Here is a 23,161-nt window from a genome sequence, read left to right as displayed (position 1 = left end):
ATTTAGAAGACATTTTGTAGAATCGGCCTCTGGTCTTAATTGGTTAACACATGATGATCGCATTAACGCTCTCTCTCTCTTTCCCCCTCTCTCTCTCTCTCTCTCTCTCACCCTTTCAGTGCGGAGGCCAGATAAACGGCGGGGACATCGCGGTGTTTGCGTCGCGGGCGGGCCACGGCGTGTGCTGGCACCCCGGCTGCTTTGTGTGCGGCATCTGCGACGAGCTGCTGGTGGACCTCATCTACTTCTACCAGGAGGGCAAGATCTACTGCGGCCGCCACCACGCCGAGAGGCTCAAACCACGCTGCACGGCCTGCGACGAGGTACGCCCGTCTGTCTGCACGCGTACAACACACTGCACCGTGGCGCATATGGCCGCTGTCGGGTTGAAACCTTGCACGTCCAAATCCTGTCCAAAATCCTTATTATTATAGCGTTGTTGTCGGGCAGAAACCTCTTGTCTCCATATTCTAACTTTTTGCGTTTTTTTCCCGACTCTACAAAATGTCTTCTAAATCCTAACAGTTTTTTTGAAAAAACTTATGTTGCTATGTCAGTGGTTTTCAAACTTTTTAATGTCAAGGACCCCAAAATGTATGTGTATTTGGCCGTGGACCCCAATCTCGAAATATTTTGTCCAGGGACCCCCCAGAAGCAAAGACTTGAGTTACAAATGTTCGCTTTAAAAATATACATATTCAAAGATTTGCACAATTCTTCTTGAATTTTCAAAAATAGCAGATCTACAAGTAGCGCGGCACTCGGTGCCGCGCTATGAGCTTGTAGATCTGCTATTTTTGAATAGCCAAAGTGTAAAATAATTATTTTAAGCTAAAATCTAAAAATGACACAGATGCGTCCCAGGTCTTAATGGGTTAAGCTGTTTTTGAACCCTGAAAAGTAACAGTTTTGGACATATGAGGTTTCCTCCCGACAGAGACCTTAAGTAAAGCAGTGAACGTAGCCGATCTACAAGCTCACAACGCGTCGCATCGCGACACGCTGTGAGGGTGTAGATCTGCTATTTTCACTGCTTTTTGCGCGACGCTCTTGAATGAAGAAGTTGGGAATTGATTTATGAGGGAAAAAACGTTTGAAACATGGAGATCGGGAGATAAGGTTTCGCCTCGACCGTAACGACACACACACACACACGCACACACACACACACACACACATACTGTACATGCTGTACATAACATGCATACATACATACGTACATACAGTATGCATGTAAGTGTATGCATGCATACACATAGTTTACATGCATAGATGCATATACATATAACATACACACTATACATACATGCATGTATATACATACAGTAAATAACTCTGAGAGTGTACAAATGGATAAATTAACTGATATACGATATATCGTCCCGCGATACGTTTTCGTGACGATATGTATCGTTTTGGGGGGGAAAAAGATCGTTTTCAAAAACCTGAGGTGAAAAAGATGACAACATATTGGGGTTTTTTTTCGGCTCAGGTGTCACACAATTGCCCTATTTGGATTCAAAACGGCTATTGTAGCTGAAAAGCTACAAGTTTGCATGTCTGAATAATGCAAAAACAGAAGTATTTGTTTGCATTTGCTTTCCCCCCCCCCCCATATATTTTCATAATAAAAAAGTGCCATATATCATATCGATTCGTATCGATTTGCTGAGCCCACTATCGTATCGTATCGTTTCGTGAAATTAGTGTCACATCGGCACACCCCTAATATACACTATACTGTGTCCATATTGTAAAAGTGGGGAAATGTGTTACTCTCTCACTCACACTGACACACATAGCCTACTTTGAGCCTAGCTTTAATGTGGGACAGTGGCACTGTCACGGCTATTTATAACAGGTGGACACACACACACACACACACACACACACACACACACACACACACACACACACACACACCCTCTGTCTCTCTCTCTTACTCCTTCATGGGGTCAGCTCTCAGTAACGTGGTCTGGCCAGGATGACCCTCTTAAGAGGGTGACAGGGACATCGCGCTTCAGTGGACATGGCACTAAAAGACAAATCAAGAGTTTTAATAGCACCATCATTAAAAGTAAAGGCACGATTAGCGATTCTCCAGATCCCCACTCCCCATTAGCCACCCACTGCAGCCAAATCGTTGCTGTCGGGCAGAAACCTTGTATCTCCACATTTCACACTTGTGTTGTTTCTTTCGCGAATGAATGTCCTACTTCGCCCTTCAATGGTGTCGCACAGAAGTCGCGAAAATAGCCGATGTACAAGCCCACATCTTAACACATTGAGTGCCATAAACGGCCCTGGCCATTTTTCATAATCCAACCATTGAGTGAAAAGAATATATATAGAAAAAAAATTGTTTTCCTTCACAGCACCAGGAGATTTCATTTATCAAATATTTATCAAAGATTTAGACTCCTATCCACTTCCTGGTTAACTTATTACTTTAAAGGCCTGTATCTCGGCTCCTGTGTACCTTTTGTTTTTTACTATGTATTTTCGACTGCAACTATGGAGCGGATTACTGAATGTTTTTTTTTTTTTTTTTTTTCTACGAGACCCCTGTGTGTGTAATGAGGGGATCACCGTGAGGACGGTGATCACAGAAAATATTTTGTGACTACTTGAAAAGGGTAGAAAAAATGTTAAAAACGCTGGCACTGGCTGTTGTGTTAAAAAATAAAGATAAAAAAAAAAACGGTTTCATACGAGGTTTCCACCAAACGGCGACGCAGTGACAAAGGATGAGCTAATAACAGCATTGCAGAGCGGAGAAAGTGGGACGGGGGGGGGGGGGGGGGGGGTGGCTTGGTTGGTTGGGTGGGTGGATGGATGGGGGGAAAACCCAAGAATTACCAGCACCCAGCAAAAGCCTTTTGTCCTGTTATTCACCGGAATAAGCAGGAAGTGTTTCCCTCTAGGGATTTGTGATAAATGACAAACCCCCCCCTCCCCGTCTCATCCTCCCGTCTTTCCTCTTTCAGATCATCTTTGCGGACGAGTGCACCGAGGCGGAGGGCCGCCACTGGCACATGAAGCACTTCTGCTGCTTCGAGTGCGAGACGGTGCTGGGCGGCCAGCGCTACATCATGAAGGAAGGCCGGCCGTACTGCTGCACCTGCTTCGAGTCCCTGTACGCCGAGTACTGCGACTCCTGCGGGGAACACATAGGTATACAGCCGGCCACAGCCATGCCTTTGTACATGAACCCATTAAGACCGGGAACATTTTTGAGTGGTGCCAGCCACTCCTACACTTGACCGTGTGTGTCGGTCCGTCCGTCCGTCCTTCCGTCCGTTTGAGCACGGCCTCAACAGCTGCAGCTGAGTGCAACACAAGGATGCAACCAGTTACACTAATTCAAAGGCACCACTCTCTTCACACTGGGTGTGGTTTTTAGATTTCTTTGGGCATTTCAAAAAATAGCAGATCGACAAGATCTGCTATTTTTTTTGAAAAATCATGATTTCTTGTGCAAATCTTTGAATACGTATATTTTTAAAGCGAACATTTTTTAACTCAAATCTTTGCTTCTGGGGGGATTCTACAAATGTCTTCTAAATCATAACAGGTTTTTGAAAAAAAAACGTATGTTGCTATAATCAGTGCTTCTCAAACCTTTGTCATGTCAAGGACCACCCAAAATGATATGTATTTGGCCACGGACCCCCATCTCACAATATGTTGTTCCAGGGACCCCCCAGAAGCAAAGATTTGAGTTAAAAATGTTTTAAAACAATATATTCAAAGATTTGCATTTTCATGATTTTTCAAAAATAGGAGTGCCGTGCTACGAGCCAAAGTGTAAAATAATGCTTTTTAGCTCAAATCAAAAAGTGACACAGCATCACTATTCTGGGGGGGAACATTGGCCTGAAAATGGCAAAGCTTGTAGATTGGCTGTTTTCGGGAGAAGAGGTTTGGTGTAGAGGGGTAAATAGAGCAGATCAGATTAAAAGTACAGATTAAAAGGTCAAGTACAGATGGTTTAAGTGGTTAAATGTCCGAAGCATTAACATGAATCCAACATATTAGTAGAAAATATGATTATGTTTAAACAAACAAAAACAAAAGGATATTATTAAAGGGATATTTCACCCAAAACAAAAAAAAATTATCGATTGGTCACCTCATGGAGACTTGATTTTATGGATATTTTTTTGTTTTTGTCGCATTCCTAAGCCAATATTTTGATGACCAGCGGTTCCGGTAGGAGACACAAAGGAGGCTCTTTCTGTCTCCTACCGGAACCTCTGCCGGTCATCAAATTATTGCCTTAGGAATGCGACAAAAACAACAACAAAAAATCCATGAATTCAAGTCTCCATGAGGCGACCAATCGATAGAGAAAAAAAAGTCCTTTCGGTGGTGAACCATCCCTTTAACTTACACAACACTGATAGTGCTGTCAAACAAGTCTACGAAGCTATCCGTGAAATCTATGAACAAGTTTCATCTGAAACACATTTTATGCAACACGCATAAAGTTGAAGCAGGGGGTCCCTGCTTCAACTCTCTCTCAGCTAAGGGGTCCTTGGCCTGAAAATCGTTGAAGAACCCATGATGTAAGAGGAATGGGCGTCTGCTTCTGACGTAGCTGGAGTGTTATTGTGCGAGAATAAGTTTTTTGGGGGAATTAAACGAGTTCGAGGAGACGTCATGTGGCCTATAGCTGATTTGTGGCTTTTTCTTTTCACTTTTTGTACTAATGACTGATATGTCATCAAATGGCGGCCACCTGTGGTGGCCCCACAGGTAAGGCCACGCAGCTCTGGATGATTAGCTTACAGGTGTGTAGCACAGACATGTAACATATCACTTAACCCATTAAGACCGGGAACGCATCTGCGTAGCCACTTTAGCCATTATTTCATGCTTTGGCAATTTAAAAATAGCAGATCTGCAAGCTCATAGCGCGGCACCGAGTGCCGCACTATGAGCTTGTAGATCTGCTATTTTTGAAAAATCTTGAAAATGGGTGCAAATCTTTGAATATATATATACATTTTAAAGCATTTTTTTTTACTCAAATATTTTCATATGGGGGTCCGCGGCCAAATACATTTAATTTCGGGGGTCCTTTGACATGAGAAAGTTTGAGAACCACTGATATTATTATTAACTGTTAGGATTTAGAGGACATTTGTAGAATTCGTATCTCAGGTCTTAATGGGTTAAAATAATCGACATGATGTCAGATATCTTATTATTCATAATCTACATTGTAGATCATAGATAACCTCAGGGACATCATTTACTAACCTAATATTTTCATGAGGCAAATACTGTAGTATTGAGCAAGCCACTTACAAAGTACAACAGACTTAGATATTTTTTGGGGGAGTGCTTGTACAGTGTGTGTGTGTGTGTGTGTGTGTGTGTGTGTGTGTGTGTGTGTGTGCGCGCTGTGCACCTATAGCCCTCTTCAGGATGCCCAGCTGTGACTTGGCACGTCCCACTCGACAAATTTGCTCTGTAATTATTCGTCAGACAGGATACAGGAAAGTATTTGGCTCGAAAAAAAAAACCCCAACTGATTATAAATTGGAACCATCGGAAAACATACTGGAACCAGATGGCAGCCATTAGCAAATAGCTGCTTTTTCTCTCCCCTCCGACAACTCCAAACATACTTAAAATGCAATGTGTTTATACAGCGCTGGGCAAGCTTTGTAATGAGTTTGCCCCTAAACCCAGATAAGTGTTAGTGCTGCAAGGCTCCGCTTTCTCACCCCCCCCTCTCAGTCAAACACCGACTTGTAATATTGTACTCCGTTCCCATAAAAGTGCCTTTTTAATTAAGCACATTTCTAACTCTAGCTCCAGTGTTTTATATGGAGCTCTTGGATAATGATATGGGCTCAAGTCAGTGTTCCATTCCCTGTGGACAAACGCGCATGCCTCTCTGCAGTGGTGTAAAGTAACGAAGTAGATTTACTCAGCTTAAGTTCAATTTTGAGGCATTTGCACTTTACTTGAGTATTTCCAATTTCCAATACTTTTACTTCTACTCCACTACATCTCAGAGGCAAATATTGTACTTTTACTCCACTACAATTATTTGAAAACTTTAGTTACTTTGCAGATAAAAAATATGATATTATAAAACATACATTAACCACTTTAGCCCTATTTTATACATAGGCTATTTGAAAATAGCCGACGCGTTGTGAGCTTGTAGATCTGCTATTTTCAAACATTTTAGTACTTTTACTTTTGGTACTTTAAGTACATTTTGATGCCAATACTTTTATACTTTTACTCGAGTAACATTTTGAACACTTGAACTACTTTCACCTGAAATAGAGTATTTTTATAATGTGGCATTGCTACTTTTACTTAAGTGAAAAAAATGTGAGTACTTATTCCACCACCGCCTCTCTTGTCTTTCCCCCCACACACACACACACACAGGCATTGACCAAGGTCAGATGACGTACGACGGGCAACACTGGCACGCCACGGAGGGCTGCTTCTGCTGCGCGCGGTGCAAGCGCTCGCTGCTGGGCCGGCCCTTCCTGCCCAAACAGGGCCAGATCTTCTGCTCGCGCTCCTGCAGCCTGGGGGAGGAGCCCAACGGCTCTGGGGACTCCTCGGACTCCGCCTTCCAGAGCGCCCGCTCCACCAGAGAGTCGAGGCGGGGCAGCTCCAAGGCGGGAAAGAGCGGAGGAGGAGGAGGAGGAGGAGGAGGAGGAGGAGGAACGGGCGGCGGGCAGGCGGCGAGGTTCTCCGGCGAGGTGGACCCGCTGTCCCTGCAGATGGATCTCCTCAGCCTCTCCAGCCAGACGCCCAGCTTGAGCCGCGAGCCGCCCGCGTGGCAGAGCCAGGACCACGGCGGCGGCGGCGGCGCCGACTGCTACCCCTACGAGGTCCGTCGCTCCCAGTCCGATCCCGCCGCCGCGGGCGCCAACCCCACCCCTCTCCAACTCCTCAGCCAGTGCAACGTCAGGACTGCCTATAGTAACAATAACAACCCCGCCTCGTGCGGGCAGAACGGCCAACAGCAGCAGCAGGAGCCCAGGGTCAAGGAGAACGGAGGCGTGATGAAGAGGCCGCCCATCTCGGCCCTGAAGGGCCACTCGCTGAACGAGACCTGGTTCCACCACCAGCCGGGCGGACCACCGGAGGACTACTATCCGCCCAAGCTGAGGGGCCAGCAGAGCTTCGGCGACATGCCCGTCGTCGCACACCACGGCTCCCAGCATCATCACCACAACGGCTTCTCTCCCGACAGGCGCTCGGTCAGCCTGCACGGGTTCCAGAGGGACAGAGACGTGCCGCCGGCCGCCCAGCAGGGGAGAAGCAGGAACCCCATCAACGCACTTAGCTTCGCCGAGCAGCTCACGCCTCTGGAGCAGACCCCGAGAGGATCCGTGGAGTCTCTGGCCCTCTCCAACGCTACAGGTTGGTTTACAGGGCTCTGTCTGTCTGCATTGGTCATGGGTTAGATTTGTCAAGGAGAGATGGGGAAGATGTTTGAGAATAGGTGTACCGTAGCTCTGGTCCATAGCGTTGCAAGGAGTTCTCCTTAAAGTAATACTAGGTCACTTTTTCAAAAAAAATAAAGTTACGTTGTATATCTTTTGTGAGTGGCAAATGTTTCACAACACCCATTGCATGAATTTTACCCCCGAAAGCCTTTTATAAAGATATTTTCTATTGAAAGTGGACAGGGGCGTCTTTCCCGTGAAAATGACGTCATCCGGCCGGCAAGAGGAAACGGAAATGCACCGGTTTCCTCTTTGTCCCGGAACTACCGCGCTATTAACAAAAAGGAATTTCACGCCGTTTTTTATGGCATTATAGGATTTGAAAACAACAGCAAAAGAAAACACAGCTCACGGTAACTAAAGCTCCACTGGCTAAGAGAAATGATCCGCAGAGAGTATAAATCAACAAAAAGAATGCTTTTTGAAACGCTTCCACCTTACGGTGAAAACAAATGGAATTCTGGGTAATGCAGGAATCCGCTAAAGACCTGCAATGATGGTAGTGACCCGCAGAGATTACTAAAAATCGTTATTTTGGGACTGGCACAGTACCCCTTTAACCCTATGTGACTTTTCGGGCATTGCCTGCATACAGCCGGTAGAGCAGCCTCACAACTTCTCGTCAATGACATTTTTCTATTGACAAGACCTGTTAGGTGGCGCAGTGGAGTAACTAAACAAAAAAATGTCCGGGGGAATATTTTATTTTCTGGCCAAAAAGTGTATTTTGTTGTGTTTTGGTTGCAAAAGTGCATGCTTTATTTTTACTAAAGTTGAGAGACTGCGCTACCGGCAATATGAAAGAAATGCCCGATGACTGCGAGAGTGTGTGTGTGTGTGTGTGTGTGTGTGTGTGTGTGTGTGTGTGTGTGTGTGTGTGTGTGTGTGTGTGTGTGTGTGTGTGTGTGTGTGTGTGTGTGTGTGTGTGTGTGTGTGTGTGTGTGTGTGTGTGTGTGCGCGTGTGAGCGCTAATGCATGTGGTGTGCACGAGAGTGTGTAGGAGACTGGTCTCCCTGCTATCTGTCATCTTCTCCATCTGTCTAATGCATAATGAATGAGAATGTCAACAGAGGTTGAAAGAGTCACATAGCGTTAAGGAGAAGCTAGGTGTACCGTGTGTTACGTATGTATTGCTATTGCGATGAGTACGTTCTGCTGGATTTCATGGTCTTCTCATACCAGCATATTGTCACGTTGAATTTTGATTTCACTTTTATCCTTCCACTTGAGCAAAACATTAAAAAAATGTTTTACAATGAACAAAAACCTATTTACTCTTCATCTTCCAGGGAACTCGGCAGACAGGGGCGGCAACAAGCGTCAGGAGCACCTCTCTCGTTTCTCCATGCCCGACCTGAGCAAAGACTCCGGGATGAACGTGTCGGAGAAGAGCATCGCGGGCACCCTCAACTCCTCGGCGCAGTTCCGCAGCTCCGAGTCCCTCCGCAGCCTCGCCGCCGGACCGCCCTACATGGAGATGGAGCCCCCCAACCACGCCTCCTCCTCCTCCTCCTCCTCCCGCCAGCAGTACCCCGTGCAGTACTGCGACCCGCCCGGCATGGGGGGCGTGGCACACCTGCCCCCTGGCTTCACCTACCAGGAGGAGGACCGTGTCAGCCTGGTGAGCAGCGCCAACGCCGCCCGCCTGCCGCCCATCGCCGAACGCCGAGACGGCGTCGGAGTCGGAGGAGTCGGAGGAGGCAGGGGAGGAGCCGGGATCCGCATCGAAGACCCCGGGGAGACCCCGCAGAGGCGCCGGCACCACCACCACCACCACCACCGCTCCCGGAGGTCCCGCCGCTCCCGCTCGGAGAACGCCCTGCACTTGGCGGCGGAGCGGCGGAGCGAACGGCCCCCGGAGCGGCCGCAGCTGCGCGTCCGCGAGGACTACGACCGCTTCCCGCCGCCGAGAGGCGCCAATAACAAGGACCAATTCGGGGGCGGGGGGGTCGTCGTCCGCGGCGGCGGGGACGGGCGGTACCAGCCGCAGCCCTTCCGGCCGTGCCCCCGGACCACCTCGGACCTGACCCTGCAGAACGCCGGCGCTCACCACCACCGCCGCCGCGCGCAGGGCCTGAGTCAGTACTCGTCCTGGGACGACTACGACGACGAGGACGACGACGACGACTGGTGCTCCACCTGCTCCTCGTCCTCCGAGTCGGAGGACGAGGGCTACTTCCTGGGCGAGCCCATCCCCAGGCCCGTCCAGCTGCGCTACCTCAGCAACCAGGAGCTCATGCACAAATACAACGGCAACGGTGGCGGTGGCGGCGGCGTGGGGGGCGGGCCCAGCGGCCGCGCCGGGCAGCTGCACACCCGCAAGCGGCGGAAAAGCAAGAACTGCATTATCTCCTAACGTTCTCTCTCCGAACACACACACACACACACACACACACACACACACACACACACACACACACACCGACGTCTGGGCTAAAGGAAATGTCGTGTGTGTGTGTGTGTACACTAGTATATTTCATCTGAAACTAAAAATGTTTTAAAAAAAACAACTTCACTTCTTTTCAGTGTTGATGAGTGTTGAGTGTCGTGTGGTCGACAGTGGTATACTTACTGAAGTCGGGTAAACAGTGTAAAAGCACCAATGTTTGCATGTTTATCCATCTAACGCAGGGGTCTTCAACGGTGGGGTTCCGGGACCCCTAGGGGTTGCTCAGAGTTACTACAGGGGTGGGGGGGACGCCAAATCTTTTTAACATTAACCTCTTGAACTCCAGCATCCCTTTTCTGAGGAGAACATTAGCAAAAAAAAATGGCAGATCCACAAGCTCACAACGCCTCGCGCTGCGAGGCGTTGTGAGCTTGTAGATCGGCTATTTTTTGGGGCAAAGTGGTTTGGTGTGGAGGGAAAAAGGAGCAGACTAAGTACGGAGGGAAACGTCAGGTTTACTAGGTATTGAGGGTTTTAAGTGGTTAAATGCCTGAAAATACACATCAAACATGAATCCAACGCTGATGACAGTGCTGTCAAAAAAAGTCTATGAAGCTATCTATGAAAAAGTTTAATCTGCAACATTTTATACAATATGTAGTAGGGGGGGGGGGGTCCCTGCTTATTCTCTCTATCTCTCTCTGCTAAGGGGGTCCTTGGCCTGAAAAACGTTGAAGACCCCTGATCTAACGTGTCAGAAATACTCCTGAGTGTTTTGCGGCTAACAGTACACGCGCAAATCCTATAGTCAAGGCAAAAATGCTTCTGAAAGCCAATGCAGTGCAGTTAATATACAATAACGTCCTTTCCATGCAGAAAGCCGTGTTTATAAGGTACAAGTCACATTAGTACGGTCCCGCTTTTCTCATGCGTATAGTGTGGTTTTAGATGATAGGATATACTGTACTATTGTATTCGGTTCATAGTGATGTACATAGGTAAATGGATGAATAAATTCACTTAAGTTAAGGAAGTCAATGTAAATATGATTGTACAGTAAAAATGAGGCCCCACATATTTTTATATTTTGTATGGATAGAATCATTTATGTATTGAATATCTATAATGTAGAGGTAGAAGACCATGACAAACACAACGCATGCATTGCTTCATTTGGCTGACCTGATCCTGCAGTTGGAATAAAAAAGAGTATTTCAGAGAGATCTTGAGAGTGACGTGTCGTGTTTGTGACGTGAGAGAGAGAGCGTGTGCGCGCGCGCGCGCGTGTGTGTGTGTGTGTGTGTGTGTGTTTGTGAGCACGAATAATAATGCATGTGGTGTGCACGAGAGTGTGTAAGAGACTGGTCTCCCTGCTATCTGTCATCTTCTCCATCTGTCTAATGCATAATGAATGAGAACAGAGGTTGAAGGAGTCACTCTTCAATAGCCTACTAACCAGAATAGATACAGTAGATAGATAGATAGATAGATAGATAGATGATGGTACGTTCAGTGACTTCAGAATTATCATCCTTAGGCGCTCGGGTGGTGCAGTGGTGAAGACCCTGCCCTCCACCCAGGGTTGCCAGATCTGCTTATTATAATTTCCCCGCAAGATTTGATTTGAAAATAGCCGATCTACAAGCTCACAACGCGTCGCATCGTGACGCGTTGTGATGACAAAATATGGGGGGGAAAAGGGGGATAAAAAAAAGCTACTCAAGAAAAAAAGTCCACACGTTCACCCTTATCTATTGTATTAGTAGGCATGGCAGGTCGAGGTGGCGATTGTAAGGGGTTAAGGCGCGCGGCGCACCGTAAATTGGATTCCCTCTGACGTCCATGTGGTCGGGGGGGGGGATTACTGTCGCCATTGCTCGCCAATGTCTCTCCCCCACCCAATAATCCACACGCACGCTTGGAGCCCAGGTATTCTAACCTCAGCCTCTTGATTAGAGGCGATGGGGCACTAATGCTGTTGACATGAACTGGCACATTAGTGGGTTTACTTCTACCCCTATAGCCTCGACTCCGCCGCCATGTGTTCCAGTTTTCGTGTTTACTTTGGGATAATCAAATAACTCCCCGAAGGGGGGGGGGGCTGCTCATTTAGTCAGCCTTGTTATGACAATAACAGCTGCATAAACATACGCGATACATCATGTCACTCCCGCCGATGGGGCGGTGTGGTGCGTACGGGGCCCCGCCCGACTCGGGAGTGGATCCTCAAAAACCTTTAACGACTGCAGCTGAGACATGGAATGTTTATCGCGGTGATCGTTTTTTTCTAAATTAATGAGATCGCTCAGGAATAAGACAAACATACACCCAAGCAAAGCTGTATACTTTCAATCACATGTTCTTCTGGTTGCATCTGGGTCTCTATACATACAAAGGTTTGCCTTTCTCTCAAGTCACAAACCAGGCGGTTTGTATTAATGTATCCCACACACCTCTTCATGTTTTTTTTTATGCACTTAACCTCATGCGTGTGTGTGTGTGTGTGTGTGTGTGTGTGTGTGTGTGTGTGTGTGGGGGGGGGGGTCATTTGAGTTGGGACAATGCAGTATATATTATCGATGTAGTGATAGTGACATGATATTGTTTGGGACTTGGTTAGATATAATTATATTGTGATATGGTATGAATGTCGTCTTTCCCTGGTTGTAATGACTTCAGCCCTATTTTTATTCTTTCAAGATAAATAATAACTAAAAAAAGATCTACAAGCTCACAACACATCGATGCGTTGTGAGTCGGGAGATCTGCTATTTTCACTTTAAAAGGAAAAAGATTATCGTCCCAATAAGATGTTATGGCCCCCACAATATAAATATTCAGGTATTTGGTCAAAAGCATTGTGATAATTAGATTGTGTCCATATCGCCCGGAACCCTAATAGGCTCTATGCACAGCAGCCATATTGGAAAGAAATTGGGCCTCTTCTTACTTCCTTCACAGGTGTTACCAATGATACTAATGAAGGCTCTGTTCCATTCTGGTCAGGGTGCTGATATCGTGCATGTTGGCTTACTAGAAACACTCCATTTTGGTTCCCAAATGGCCCCTTATGGTGGGTGTGTAACTCTGAGAGTGTACACATGGAACCAAATGGACCCGTAAGGGTCCATTTGGTTCCATTTGTACACTCTCAGTCTTATGGGGATCCTTGAAAATAAGACAACCACTATGCCACACTAAATGGAACAGAGCCTTAATTAGTATCATTGGTAACACTTGTGAAAGAAGTAAGGAAGGGGCCCAATTAATTCCCAATATGGCTGCTGTGCATAGAGCCTATTCCAGTATGGTGTGTGAGAGAGTAAAGTCTGTAAAGTGTACTGTGTGTGTGTGTGTGTGTGTGTGTGTGTGTGTGTGTGTGTGTGTGTGTGTATGTGTGTGTGTGTGTGTGTGTGTGTGTGTGTGTGTGTGTGTGTGTGTGTGTGTGTGTGTGTGTGTGTGTGTGTGTGTGTGTGTGTGTGTGGCATCTCCATGTGTTTAATTAAAAGCAAGTGGAGGACATATAGTGAAGGGGGGGTGCCACAGATTGCAGCCATATGCTTTGTGGGCCGTGCCATATTATCCAAGGTATCGGGGGGGGGGGGGGTTAATCCCTGAGTCGTGTTGAAGCACCCAGTAAGTGACAGTGTGCCGTTGTCCGGCTCAGGACTCCTCAGGGAAAATCTAATCCACGAGTGGTTATAAACCGGACACACACAAAAGAGCCTTCATATACTGTATACCAGTGGTGGGAAAAGTACTCACATTTGTTAATTAAGTAAAAGTACCGATACTGCAATGAGGGTATATACTCTGTTACAAGTCAGGAATTCAATATTTACTTGAGCAAAAGCCCACAAGTATTGGTATAAAATTGTACTTAAAGTACCAAAAGTAGAAAGTACTCATTATGCAGATTTTTTTCATATGTATAAACATCTTTTGAAAATAGCAGATCTACAAGCTCAGTAGCTCGGCTATTTTCAAATGGCCGAAATGTATATAGGGCTGAAGTGGGTAATGTATGTTTTGTAATAATAAGTAAAAGTAAAAGGAGTAAAAGTATACTGTTTGTCTCTGAGATGTAGTGGTGTGGAAGTAAAAGTATAGAGAATTGGAAATACTCGGGTAAAGTAAAAAAATACTTCCAAATTCCAAAGTACAGTACTTGAGTACATGTACTTATTTACTTTACAGCACTGCTGTGTATAGTCTAGATTAGAAGACTCTAGTCTAGAGCTGTGGTTCCCAAGCTGGGGGTCGGGACTCCCAGGGGGGGTCCCCAAATTATTTTGGTGGGTCCCCAGTTGATTAGCTCACTGTGCAACATTGTTTTCTCACTCAATAGGCCAAATTGTCAAATATTATGTAAGAAAGAGGCAAACATTGTGAAAATAGCCGATCTACAAGCTCACAACGCCTCCCAGTAACTTTCCGCTTCTACCCCGGATTTGAACCCGGTTTCCTGTGCAAGTGCTGACATGTTTACCATTGAGCTAATAAAGCCTGGCTGCTTGCTCAGGGGATGAATTGGGGATTTCCTTGAAATCTGTGGTTCTAAAACCTTTTGTTGTCAACCCCCCAAATTGACATGTATTTGGGCAGTGGACCCCAATGTGAAAAGTAACACATTTATTTAAGTTATTTGTCTTGTTTGTTGTTCAAGTCAAAGCACCAGGAAGGCTGTATTTCTTGGCCAACAGTTAGCTCAATGGGTTGAGATGCAGTATTCATGATCCAGAGTCCATGAGTTCAAATCCCACTGGTGTCTTTACTGTGATGCTTTCCTTTGCAGACTGGCTTCCAGAAGATCAAGTGAAAACCACCAGGAAGGCTGTATTTGTCATCCAACTGCTTAGCTCAATGGGTTGAGATGCAGTAGAGCGTCTGTCCAATAACATGACTTGACTTGACTTGACTGGGTTCAATTCCCACTCGAGTCAAGTGTCCCCGGTAACTTGGGGCAACGGATAAATTGACTGATATCCTTAGTGATGCTTCCCTTTGCAGACTAACTTCTAGAAAAACAAGTTAATTCTAGAAAAACAAGTTAAAACCACCAGGAAACCTGTAACTCTCAGCCAACAGCATAGCTCAACTGGTAGAGAGTCTGTCCAATAACATGACTTGACTTGACTGGGTTCGATTCCCACTCGAGTCAAGTGTCCCCGGTAACTTGGGGCAACGGATAAGTTGGCTGATATCCTTAGTGATGCTTCCCTTTGCAGACTAACTTCTAGAAAAACAAGTTAATTCTAGAAAAACAAGTTAAAACCACCAGGAAACCTGTAACTCTCAGCCAACAGTATAGCTCAACTGGTAGAGCGTCTGTCCAATAACATGACTTGACTTGACTTGAGTGGGTTTGATTCCCACTCGAGTCAAGTGTCCCCGGTAACTTGGGGCAACGGATAAATTGACTGGTATCCTTAGTGATGCTTCCCTTTGCAGACTAACTTCTATAAAAACAAGTTAAAACCACCAGGAAACCTGTAACTCTCAGCCAACAGCATAGCTCAACTGGTAGAGCGTCTGTCCAATAACATGACTTGACTTGACTTGACTGGGTTCGATTCCCACTCGAGTCAAGTGTCCCCGGTAACTTGGGGCAACGGATAAATTGACTGGTATCCTTAGTGATGCTTCCCTTTGCAGACTAACTTCTAGAAAAACAAGTTAATTCTAGAAAAACAAGTTAAAACCACCAGGAAACCTGTAACTCTCAGCCAACAGCATAGCTCAACTGGTAGAGCGTCTGTCCAATAACATGACTTGACTTGACTTGACTGGGTTCGATTCCCACTCGAGTCAAGTGTCCTCGGTAACTTGGGGCAACGGATAAATTGACTGATATCCTTAGTGATGCTTCCCTTTGCAGACTAACTTCTAGAAAAACAAGTTAATTAAAAAAACTAAAAAAACAAGTTAAAACCACTAGGAAACCTGTAACTCTCAGCCAACAGCATAGCTCAACTGGTAGAGCGTCTGTCCAATAACATGACTTGACTTGCCTTGAGTGCGTTCGATTCCCACTCGAGTCAAGTGTCCCCGGTAACTTGGGGCAACGGATAAATTGACTGATATCCGTAGAATAACTTGTAGGAGTGTGCTGGTTCAAATCCAGTTCAACCCAGGACCGAGCGGTCCTGGGTTCGATTCCCACTAACGTCAAGTTCCCGGTAAATTGGGGCAGCGGATAAATTGACTGATATCCGTAGAATAACTTGTAGGAGTGTCCTGGTTCAAATCCAGTCACCACCTTAGTAACTGAAACCGAATCTGGCCAATTCGGTCTCAGTTACTGAGATAGATAGATAGAGGGTGGTAGAGTAGGCGGAGTAGATTAGTGAGTAGAGTAGGGGTAGAGTAAAGAGGGAATATAGTCGGGGAGTAGGGGGAGGAGTAGGGCCCAGAGTAGGGGGAGGAGTAGGGCACAGAGTAGGGGGAGGAGTAGGAATAGGTTCCAGAGTAGGGGGAGGAGTAGGAGTAGGGCCCAGAGTAGGGGGTGGAGTAGGTATAGGAGTAGGGCCCAGAGTAGGGGGAGGAGTAGGAATAGGTTCCAGAGTAGGGGGAGGAGTAGGAGTAGGGCCCAGAGTAGGGGGAGGAGTAGGAATAGGGGCCAGAGTAGGGGGAGGAGTAGGAATAGGGCCCAGAGTAGGGGGAGGAGTAGGAGTAGGGCCCAGAGTAGGGGGAGGAGTAGGGCCCAGAGTAGGGAGGCGGAGTAGGAATAGGGCCCAGAGTAGGGGGAGGAGTAGGGAGGCGGAGTAGGAATACTCCTACATAAGAACCCAGGACCGCTCGGTCCTGGGTTGAACTGGATTTGAACCAGCACACTCCTACAAGTTATTCTACGGATATCAGTCAATTTATCCGTTGCCCCAAGTTACCGGGGACACTTGACTCGAGTGTGAATCGAACCCACTCAAGGCAAGTCAAGTCATGTTATTGGACAGACGCTCTACCAGTTGAGCTATGCTGTTGGCTGAGAGTTACAGGTTTCCTAGTGGTTTTAACTTTTTTTTTTTTTTTTTAATTAACTTGTTTTTCTAGAAGTTAGTCTGCAAAGGGAAGCATCACTAAGGATATCAGTCAATTTATCCGTTGCCCCAAGTTACCGAGGACACTTGACTCGAGTGGGAATCGAACCCACTCAAGTCAAGTCAAGTCATGTTATTGGACAGACGCTCTACCAGTTGAGCTATGCTGTTGGCTGAGAGTTACAGGTTTCCTGGTGGTTTTAACTTGTTTTTCTAGAATTAACTTATTTTTCTAGAAGTTAGTCTGCAAAGGGAAGCATCACTAAGGATACCAGTCAATTTATCCGTTGCCCCAAGTTACCGGGGACACTTGACTCGAGTGGGAATCGAACCCACTCAAGTCAAGTCAAGTCATGTTATTGGACAGACGCTCTACCAGTTGAGCTATGCTGTTGGCTGAGAGTTAGATGTTTCCTGGTGCTTTTGTTTTTCTAGAATTAACTTGTTTTTCTAGAAGTTAGTCTGCAAAGGGAAGCATCACTAAGGATACCAGTCAATTTATCCGTTGCCCCAAGTTACCAGGGACACTTGACCCGAGTGGGAATCGAACCCAGTCAAGTCAAGTCATGTTATTGGACAGACGCTCTACCAGTTGAGCTATGCTGTTGGCTGAGAGTTACAGGTTTCCTGGTGGTTTTAACTTGTTTTTCTAGAAGTTAGTCTGCAAAGGGAAGCATCACTAAGGATACCAGTCAATTTATCCGTTGCCCCAAGTTACCGGGGACACTTGACTCGAGTGGGAATCTAACCCAGTCAAGTCAAGTCAAGTCATGTTATTGGACAGACGCTCTACCAGTTGAGCTATGCTGTTGGCTGAGAGTTACAGGTTTCCTGGTGGTTTTAATTTGTTTTTCTAGAAGTTAGTCTGCAAAGGGAAGCATCACAGTAAAGACACCAGTGGGATTTGAACTCAAGACCTCTGGATCATGAATACTGCGTCTCAACCCATTGAGCTAACTGTTGGCCAAGAAATACAGCCTTCCTGGTGCTTTGACTTGAACAACAAACAAGACAAATACATTTATTTTTTCACCATTGTGTCACTACCGAAACGAAAGTTTGTCACTACCGAAACGAAAGTTAAATCCGAAAAAATCAAGTGTGGAGGCCAAAATCGTCCCCCCAAAAACCTGTTAGGAGTACGTTTCAGACAATTTAGAGTTGATTGGTAATTTTCGTTTTACCGAAAGGTAAAATTTATTTTACCGAAACGAAAGTTAAATCCGAAAAAATCACTAAGTGTGGAGGCCAAAATCGTCCCCCCAAAAACCTGTTAGGAGTACGTTTCAGGCAATTTAGAGTTGATTGGTAGTACTTTGTAGTGACTTTTTTTGGTCCCTAACATTGAATAACTTAAAACAAATGTGTTACTTTTCACATTGGGGTCCACTGCCCAAATACATGTCAATTTGGGGGGTTGACAACAAAACGTTTTAGAACCACAGACTCCAAGGAAACAGCTGTAGGTGAATGGATAGAGTCACTGACTAGTGAGCCGCAGGTAACAGTTTCAAGGCTCAGCCACAGCAACAAGTCAGGATGTCAAATCAAATAGGTATTATTAGGAGTGAAATGGTTGTGTTTTTTCACCCCAACTGCACAGGACAGCAGTTTTATATCTGTTTACATGTCCGTGATTTTCAGTGATGGAGACAAACCGCACAGACGTTCACTGTACTTTAGTACATTTTGTAAACTTATGACTCTGAGTAGAGCATAGCCTGACTTAAACAAACAAATAACAACTTAGTATAGTCAGACTTTTTTTTACACAACTTACATTTTATAAAGCTTGACTCTGACTCAGTATAGTCAGACTTTTGTTTCCTTTCATTTTTTGACATGATGTTAATCAGAGTGCCATAGCAGAGTGGTTAGTGGGCCTGCCTGGTGAACCAGAGGTCCTGGATGTCCTGGGTACGATTCCAGGTCAAGTCAACAATGTGGCAATCTTAGAGTGATTTGAGGCTTGGTTCATTATGAAAATGTGATGGGATGAACTGGACACCATATTCTCAGTAGCCTACACTATTTAATGGGAAACTGCAACTCAGTAACTGTTGTTTACACACAAACATTGACTGTATTGACCTCAGAGATGACTTCTGTGTACTTATACTGTATATTATTTAACTCATCATGAGCAGAGCTTTCATTAGAGCCTAATAAGAAGGCTCTGTGACGATTTTGAAAGAAAAACCTTTTGGAGCTCATAATTTGCAGCCATCTTGCATTTGAAGGTCAACAATAGGTCAAATCATTATATAAACACCAAATATGTATTCCTTGACCAAAATAAGCTCTGAAACCATGTATTGTGCATCTTTGTAGGTCAAACCATTAAAAAGTTCATTTTCACGGTCGCCATTTTGGTCTCTCCCCGCCCCTTTTAAAAATACACCCCGGCTAAATTTGTTTAATAACCCTCCTAGATGACAAATCCATTGCGAAACGGACCTTCGCTCTCCACGGTCACGGAAGTGCCACAGATGACCCAACTATGACCTTTGACACAATCTAAATGTCTCAATAGAAGAGCAGGGAGACAAAATACAACCACCCCAATTGTATAAGTTATATTTTATTAACATACTCTACCATACAGATTGGACAAAATCACACATGACACAAAGAAATGAGCTGACAAAATTGGAACTGGAACACTCTAAAATAGTAGCTGATAAATGAGTACTCTCTCCTGATTGGCTGAACGTTTGTCACCTACCCAAAAATGTATTTTCTGTTCATTAAACTGAGCTGGAGAGACGGGGAGACTCCTGTTAATGAACAAATACTAGCAATGAGTACTATCACAATATATGCTTTAACCTAAGAATATCACTTACTACCCTACCTTTAATGTATGTTTTGTAGTAATAATCAAAATCTACAAAGTAACTTGTAACTAAAGTTTTCAAATAATTATTGTGGAGTAATAAGTAGGCCTACATTTGCCACTGAGATGTAGAGTAGAAGTATTGAAAAATGGAAATACTCCAGTACGGTAAAAAAAAAAATAGGCCTACCTCAGAATTGTACTTAAGTACAGTACTTGAGTAAATTTACTTTCCACCACTGTATTTCATTTTTTTAATTTTCCCCCAAAAATATTAAAAATAAATGAAAAAAGTTATCGAAAAAACACGGCCCCCTCGCGTATTAGGAGGGCAGGGTGAGTCACCAGAACCAAGGGCGGGTGTTTTTGATGAATCTAACATGTTAAAAATGGAGTTTGAAGTTACAATGGGTTTGTATAGGAAGGGGGCGTGTCTGATAACATGATTATCAAATATCTAAATACTGAATCAAGCAACTTAAAAACTGTCTTGGGGGCTGAAAAAAGCCCGAGTAGACGATAAAATGACCCAAAGTCTTTTTGAAAGTGAAATATCCCTTTAATGAATCTTTTTTTCATAAAGTGGTTTCTGCACAATGGAGAGATGGAGAGCTTAAACCCTTAAACCTGAGCTGTGAGATGCTGTGTATCAGCTTAATGGCATGTGCCCCTCGCCACCCCCAGCAAGCTTGCAGCTTTTTAATTTAACATGTTAATTGCAGAATTAATCAGACCAATAACCTTGTCTGATGACAACAGAACATGTCTACCTAATAAGTCTGAAGCACATCGGCTCGGCACTGTCGGGCAGAAAACTCTTATCTCCATATTCTTGCTTCAAAAGTAGCAAATCTATATACAAGCAAAACATTACAATTACAAGCAAACATTACAGCCCATAATACGTACAATACCTCCATCAAACCAGCTCTTGAGATGGTCTTTTTTTTGCAGCTGTTGAAGTAGCAAGGATTATTATTTTGTCTCTGAATGTGAAAGAATAACATTGGGATTATATCCAAACAGTAAAAGGGATGGACAGAGTGAAAAGGCTATATGAAAATAGCTGATCTACAAGCTCACAATGCGTGATGATGCGAGGCACAGTTAGCTTTTAGATCTGCTATTTTCAAAACATTTGAGTTTTTTTGAGGAATATTTTTCAAACATTTTAACAACACAAAGTTTGTATGTATTACAATACTGGGTATAGGACAAATAACTTTGAGATAGCAGCTTTAAGCTTCAATATCTCCCTTGGTATTTTATTGTCATCTTGACTATCACGAAAGCATGCTGAGTTCCAAGGAAGAAAACTTGCATGATTCCCCCCCCAAAAAAACTTGAGTTTTTGCGCTATGAAGAATGTGCGTAACTTTTTTACACAGTCCCTCAGTGTCAATTTATCCACTTGTAACAAAATGTTTACCAGATCCATTCGGTGGAATTTTTGTACAAGGCTGTTGGATTGGACTGTGTATATCTATCTTTAACATTCCTCTGGCTCGGCTGTGCACAGACAGAAATCGTTTCATGTGACCACCAAGTATAGCATGCAGTCACGATGCAAAACGCAATTGAGAGTCTGAGAAATAGCTGCAGTTTAGTTTGCTTATTCACGGTTGACGGCGATGTCAGTGAAAGGAGAACAGATCACGCTCTCTCTCTGCAGTTAACTCTGAGGTATGTGCTGGATGAGCTGGCGTGCGCGCCAACGCGCACACCAGCTGATCCGGCCTGTGTAAATGGACACGCACTGGGCCTCTCTTTGGGACTGCAGTCAAACTTCTGCACAAAGCCTGTTTTCTGGTTTTTGAGATTGTTAAAATTCCATGCAATATAGGAGAGGAATGCTTTCCAGTCCCTTGCACACACAAAGGCGGTGGTGCTCAGCGGTGGTGAAGTTATTAGGGTCAAAGTATAGACACTCCTAGCCAAATATTATTCAACTACAAGTGAAAGTCTATTTTGTACTTGAATTAAAGTACTGGAGTGCTTGCTTTAAAACAATACTTAAGTATTCAAAAGTACAGCTTCTGAGCTTGTAGATCGGCTATTCACTACTAGAGGTTTCAGGGACGTGCACAGATAGACTCTAGGTGGTGCTAGAGCACCTGCCCTTTGCCCTCTTGACCAGAAGTGCCCTTTTGAAAAAAAGAAAAACAAAAGTTTTTTTTCCCAGTTTACAGCAGGGGTCTTCAACAGGGGGTCCGGGACCCCTAGGGGGTCCTCAGAGTTACTACAGGGGGTCCGCCAAATCTTTATGTGATATGATTTTTCTTTTTACCATAACCACTCGAAACCTAGCATCCCTCTTCTGAGGAGAACTTTAGCCAAAAATAGCAGATCTACAAGCTCACAACGCCTCGTGCTGCGAGGCGTTGTGAGCTTGTAGATCGGCTATTTTTGGCAAAGAGGTATAGGTGTAGAGGGAAAAAAGAGCAGACCAAGTAAACAAAAAAAAGTATAATTTACTTGAGCACCTGCCCCTCAAAATGTCTGTGCACGCCACTGGGTTTGGACATCTACTGTATAGTTCGGGCCGCTAAAAGGCCCTGCTAAAAGGTCTAAAAGGTAATCTGAACTCTATACGGTTAAAGGGGCTACACCATGAATTAAAAAAAAATATATTATATATAAATATTGCCCCCTAATACGTTTTAAACAGGTTTTAAGCCTAAAAAACATCCAGATATTTTTTCTCACAATCTGACTGTCTGTCATTCCAAGCTTTTTCAACTGCAATACCAAAACGTCCTATTGGGCAGGAGGGAGCTACTGAGCAATTCTGTCTGGCCATCATCAATGCAAAATCCGGGCAAGTGACATCACTTGCCCAGCCATTCTGAAATGGCCTGTTCAGACACGCCCATTCAGGAAATCCATGAAATGAGCATGAATGACTGAATGTTAAAAAAAAATATTTTTTTGGGTACAAGAGACACTGGGGAGCCCAAAAAATTCTAAAAACCTAAAAAAAAATGAAATTCATGGTGTAGCCCCTTTAACTATTTGGTTTTCACACTTAACTTCCATGGCTTAATTGTTCCATAAGCGATAATTGTCTTTACTTAAGTAAAGACAATTATCACTTTGTTTAATATGTACATTTCTTAAGCTCCTCCCTCTGGAGGTGGGGCTCCCTCCAAGCTCCTCCCTCTAAACGGAGCCCTCGCCTTACAAAGAGATAAAGATTTACCAGGACCAACCCCCAACCTTCAGCTAGTGAAGCCTCTCCTTTTCTCCTGTGCCTCCAGGCTTTTCACACTAATGAGAATTCTGAGGTTATATTTGAGGTTGAAGGGGTAGCAGGTCAAAAGATGAAAGTCCACAGCAAACATCTCTCCCCCTGACAGAATGACTGAAAACGACTAGATATAGCCTACCTACTGATTATCAGGGTTCT

At 44.7% G+C, this 23,161-nt stretch overlaps 1 protein-coding gene across 1 annotated transcript in view; it reads left to right on the top strand.

Annotated features, from left to right (window-relative positions):
- The window catches only part of prickle2b (prickle homolog 2b), a 36,544-nt gene extending 25,462 nt beyond the window's left edge, over positions 1-11,082 (top strand). Inside the window, exons 5-8 of the mRNA XM_084063215.1 lie at positions 120-323; positions 2,988-3,174; positions 6,418-7,407; positions 8,783-11,082. Of these exons, the coding sequence (XP_083919341.1) occupies positions 120-323; positions 2,988-3,174; positions 6,418-7,407; positions 8,783-9,849 (2,448 nt within the window). The 3' untranslated portion in view covers positions 9,850-11,082. The remainder of the gene's footprint in view (positions 1-119; positions 324-2,987; positions 3,175-6,417; positions 7,408-8,782) is intronic.
- The last annotated feature ends 12,079 nt before the right edge of the window (positions 11,083-23,161 follow it).

The sequence above is a fragment of the Gymnoscopelus microlampas genome (assembly GCF_963454915.1).
Source record: "Gymnoscopelus microlampas genome assembly, chromosome: 7".
Classification (NCBI taxonomy): Eukaryota; Metazoa; Chordata; class Actinopteri; order Myctophiformes; family Myctophidae; genus Gymnoscopelus; species Gymnoscopelus microlampas.
Note: the sequence above shows the minus strand (reverse complement) of the source record. Positions and strands in the feature narration are given on the sequence as shown.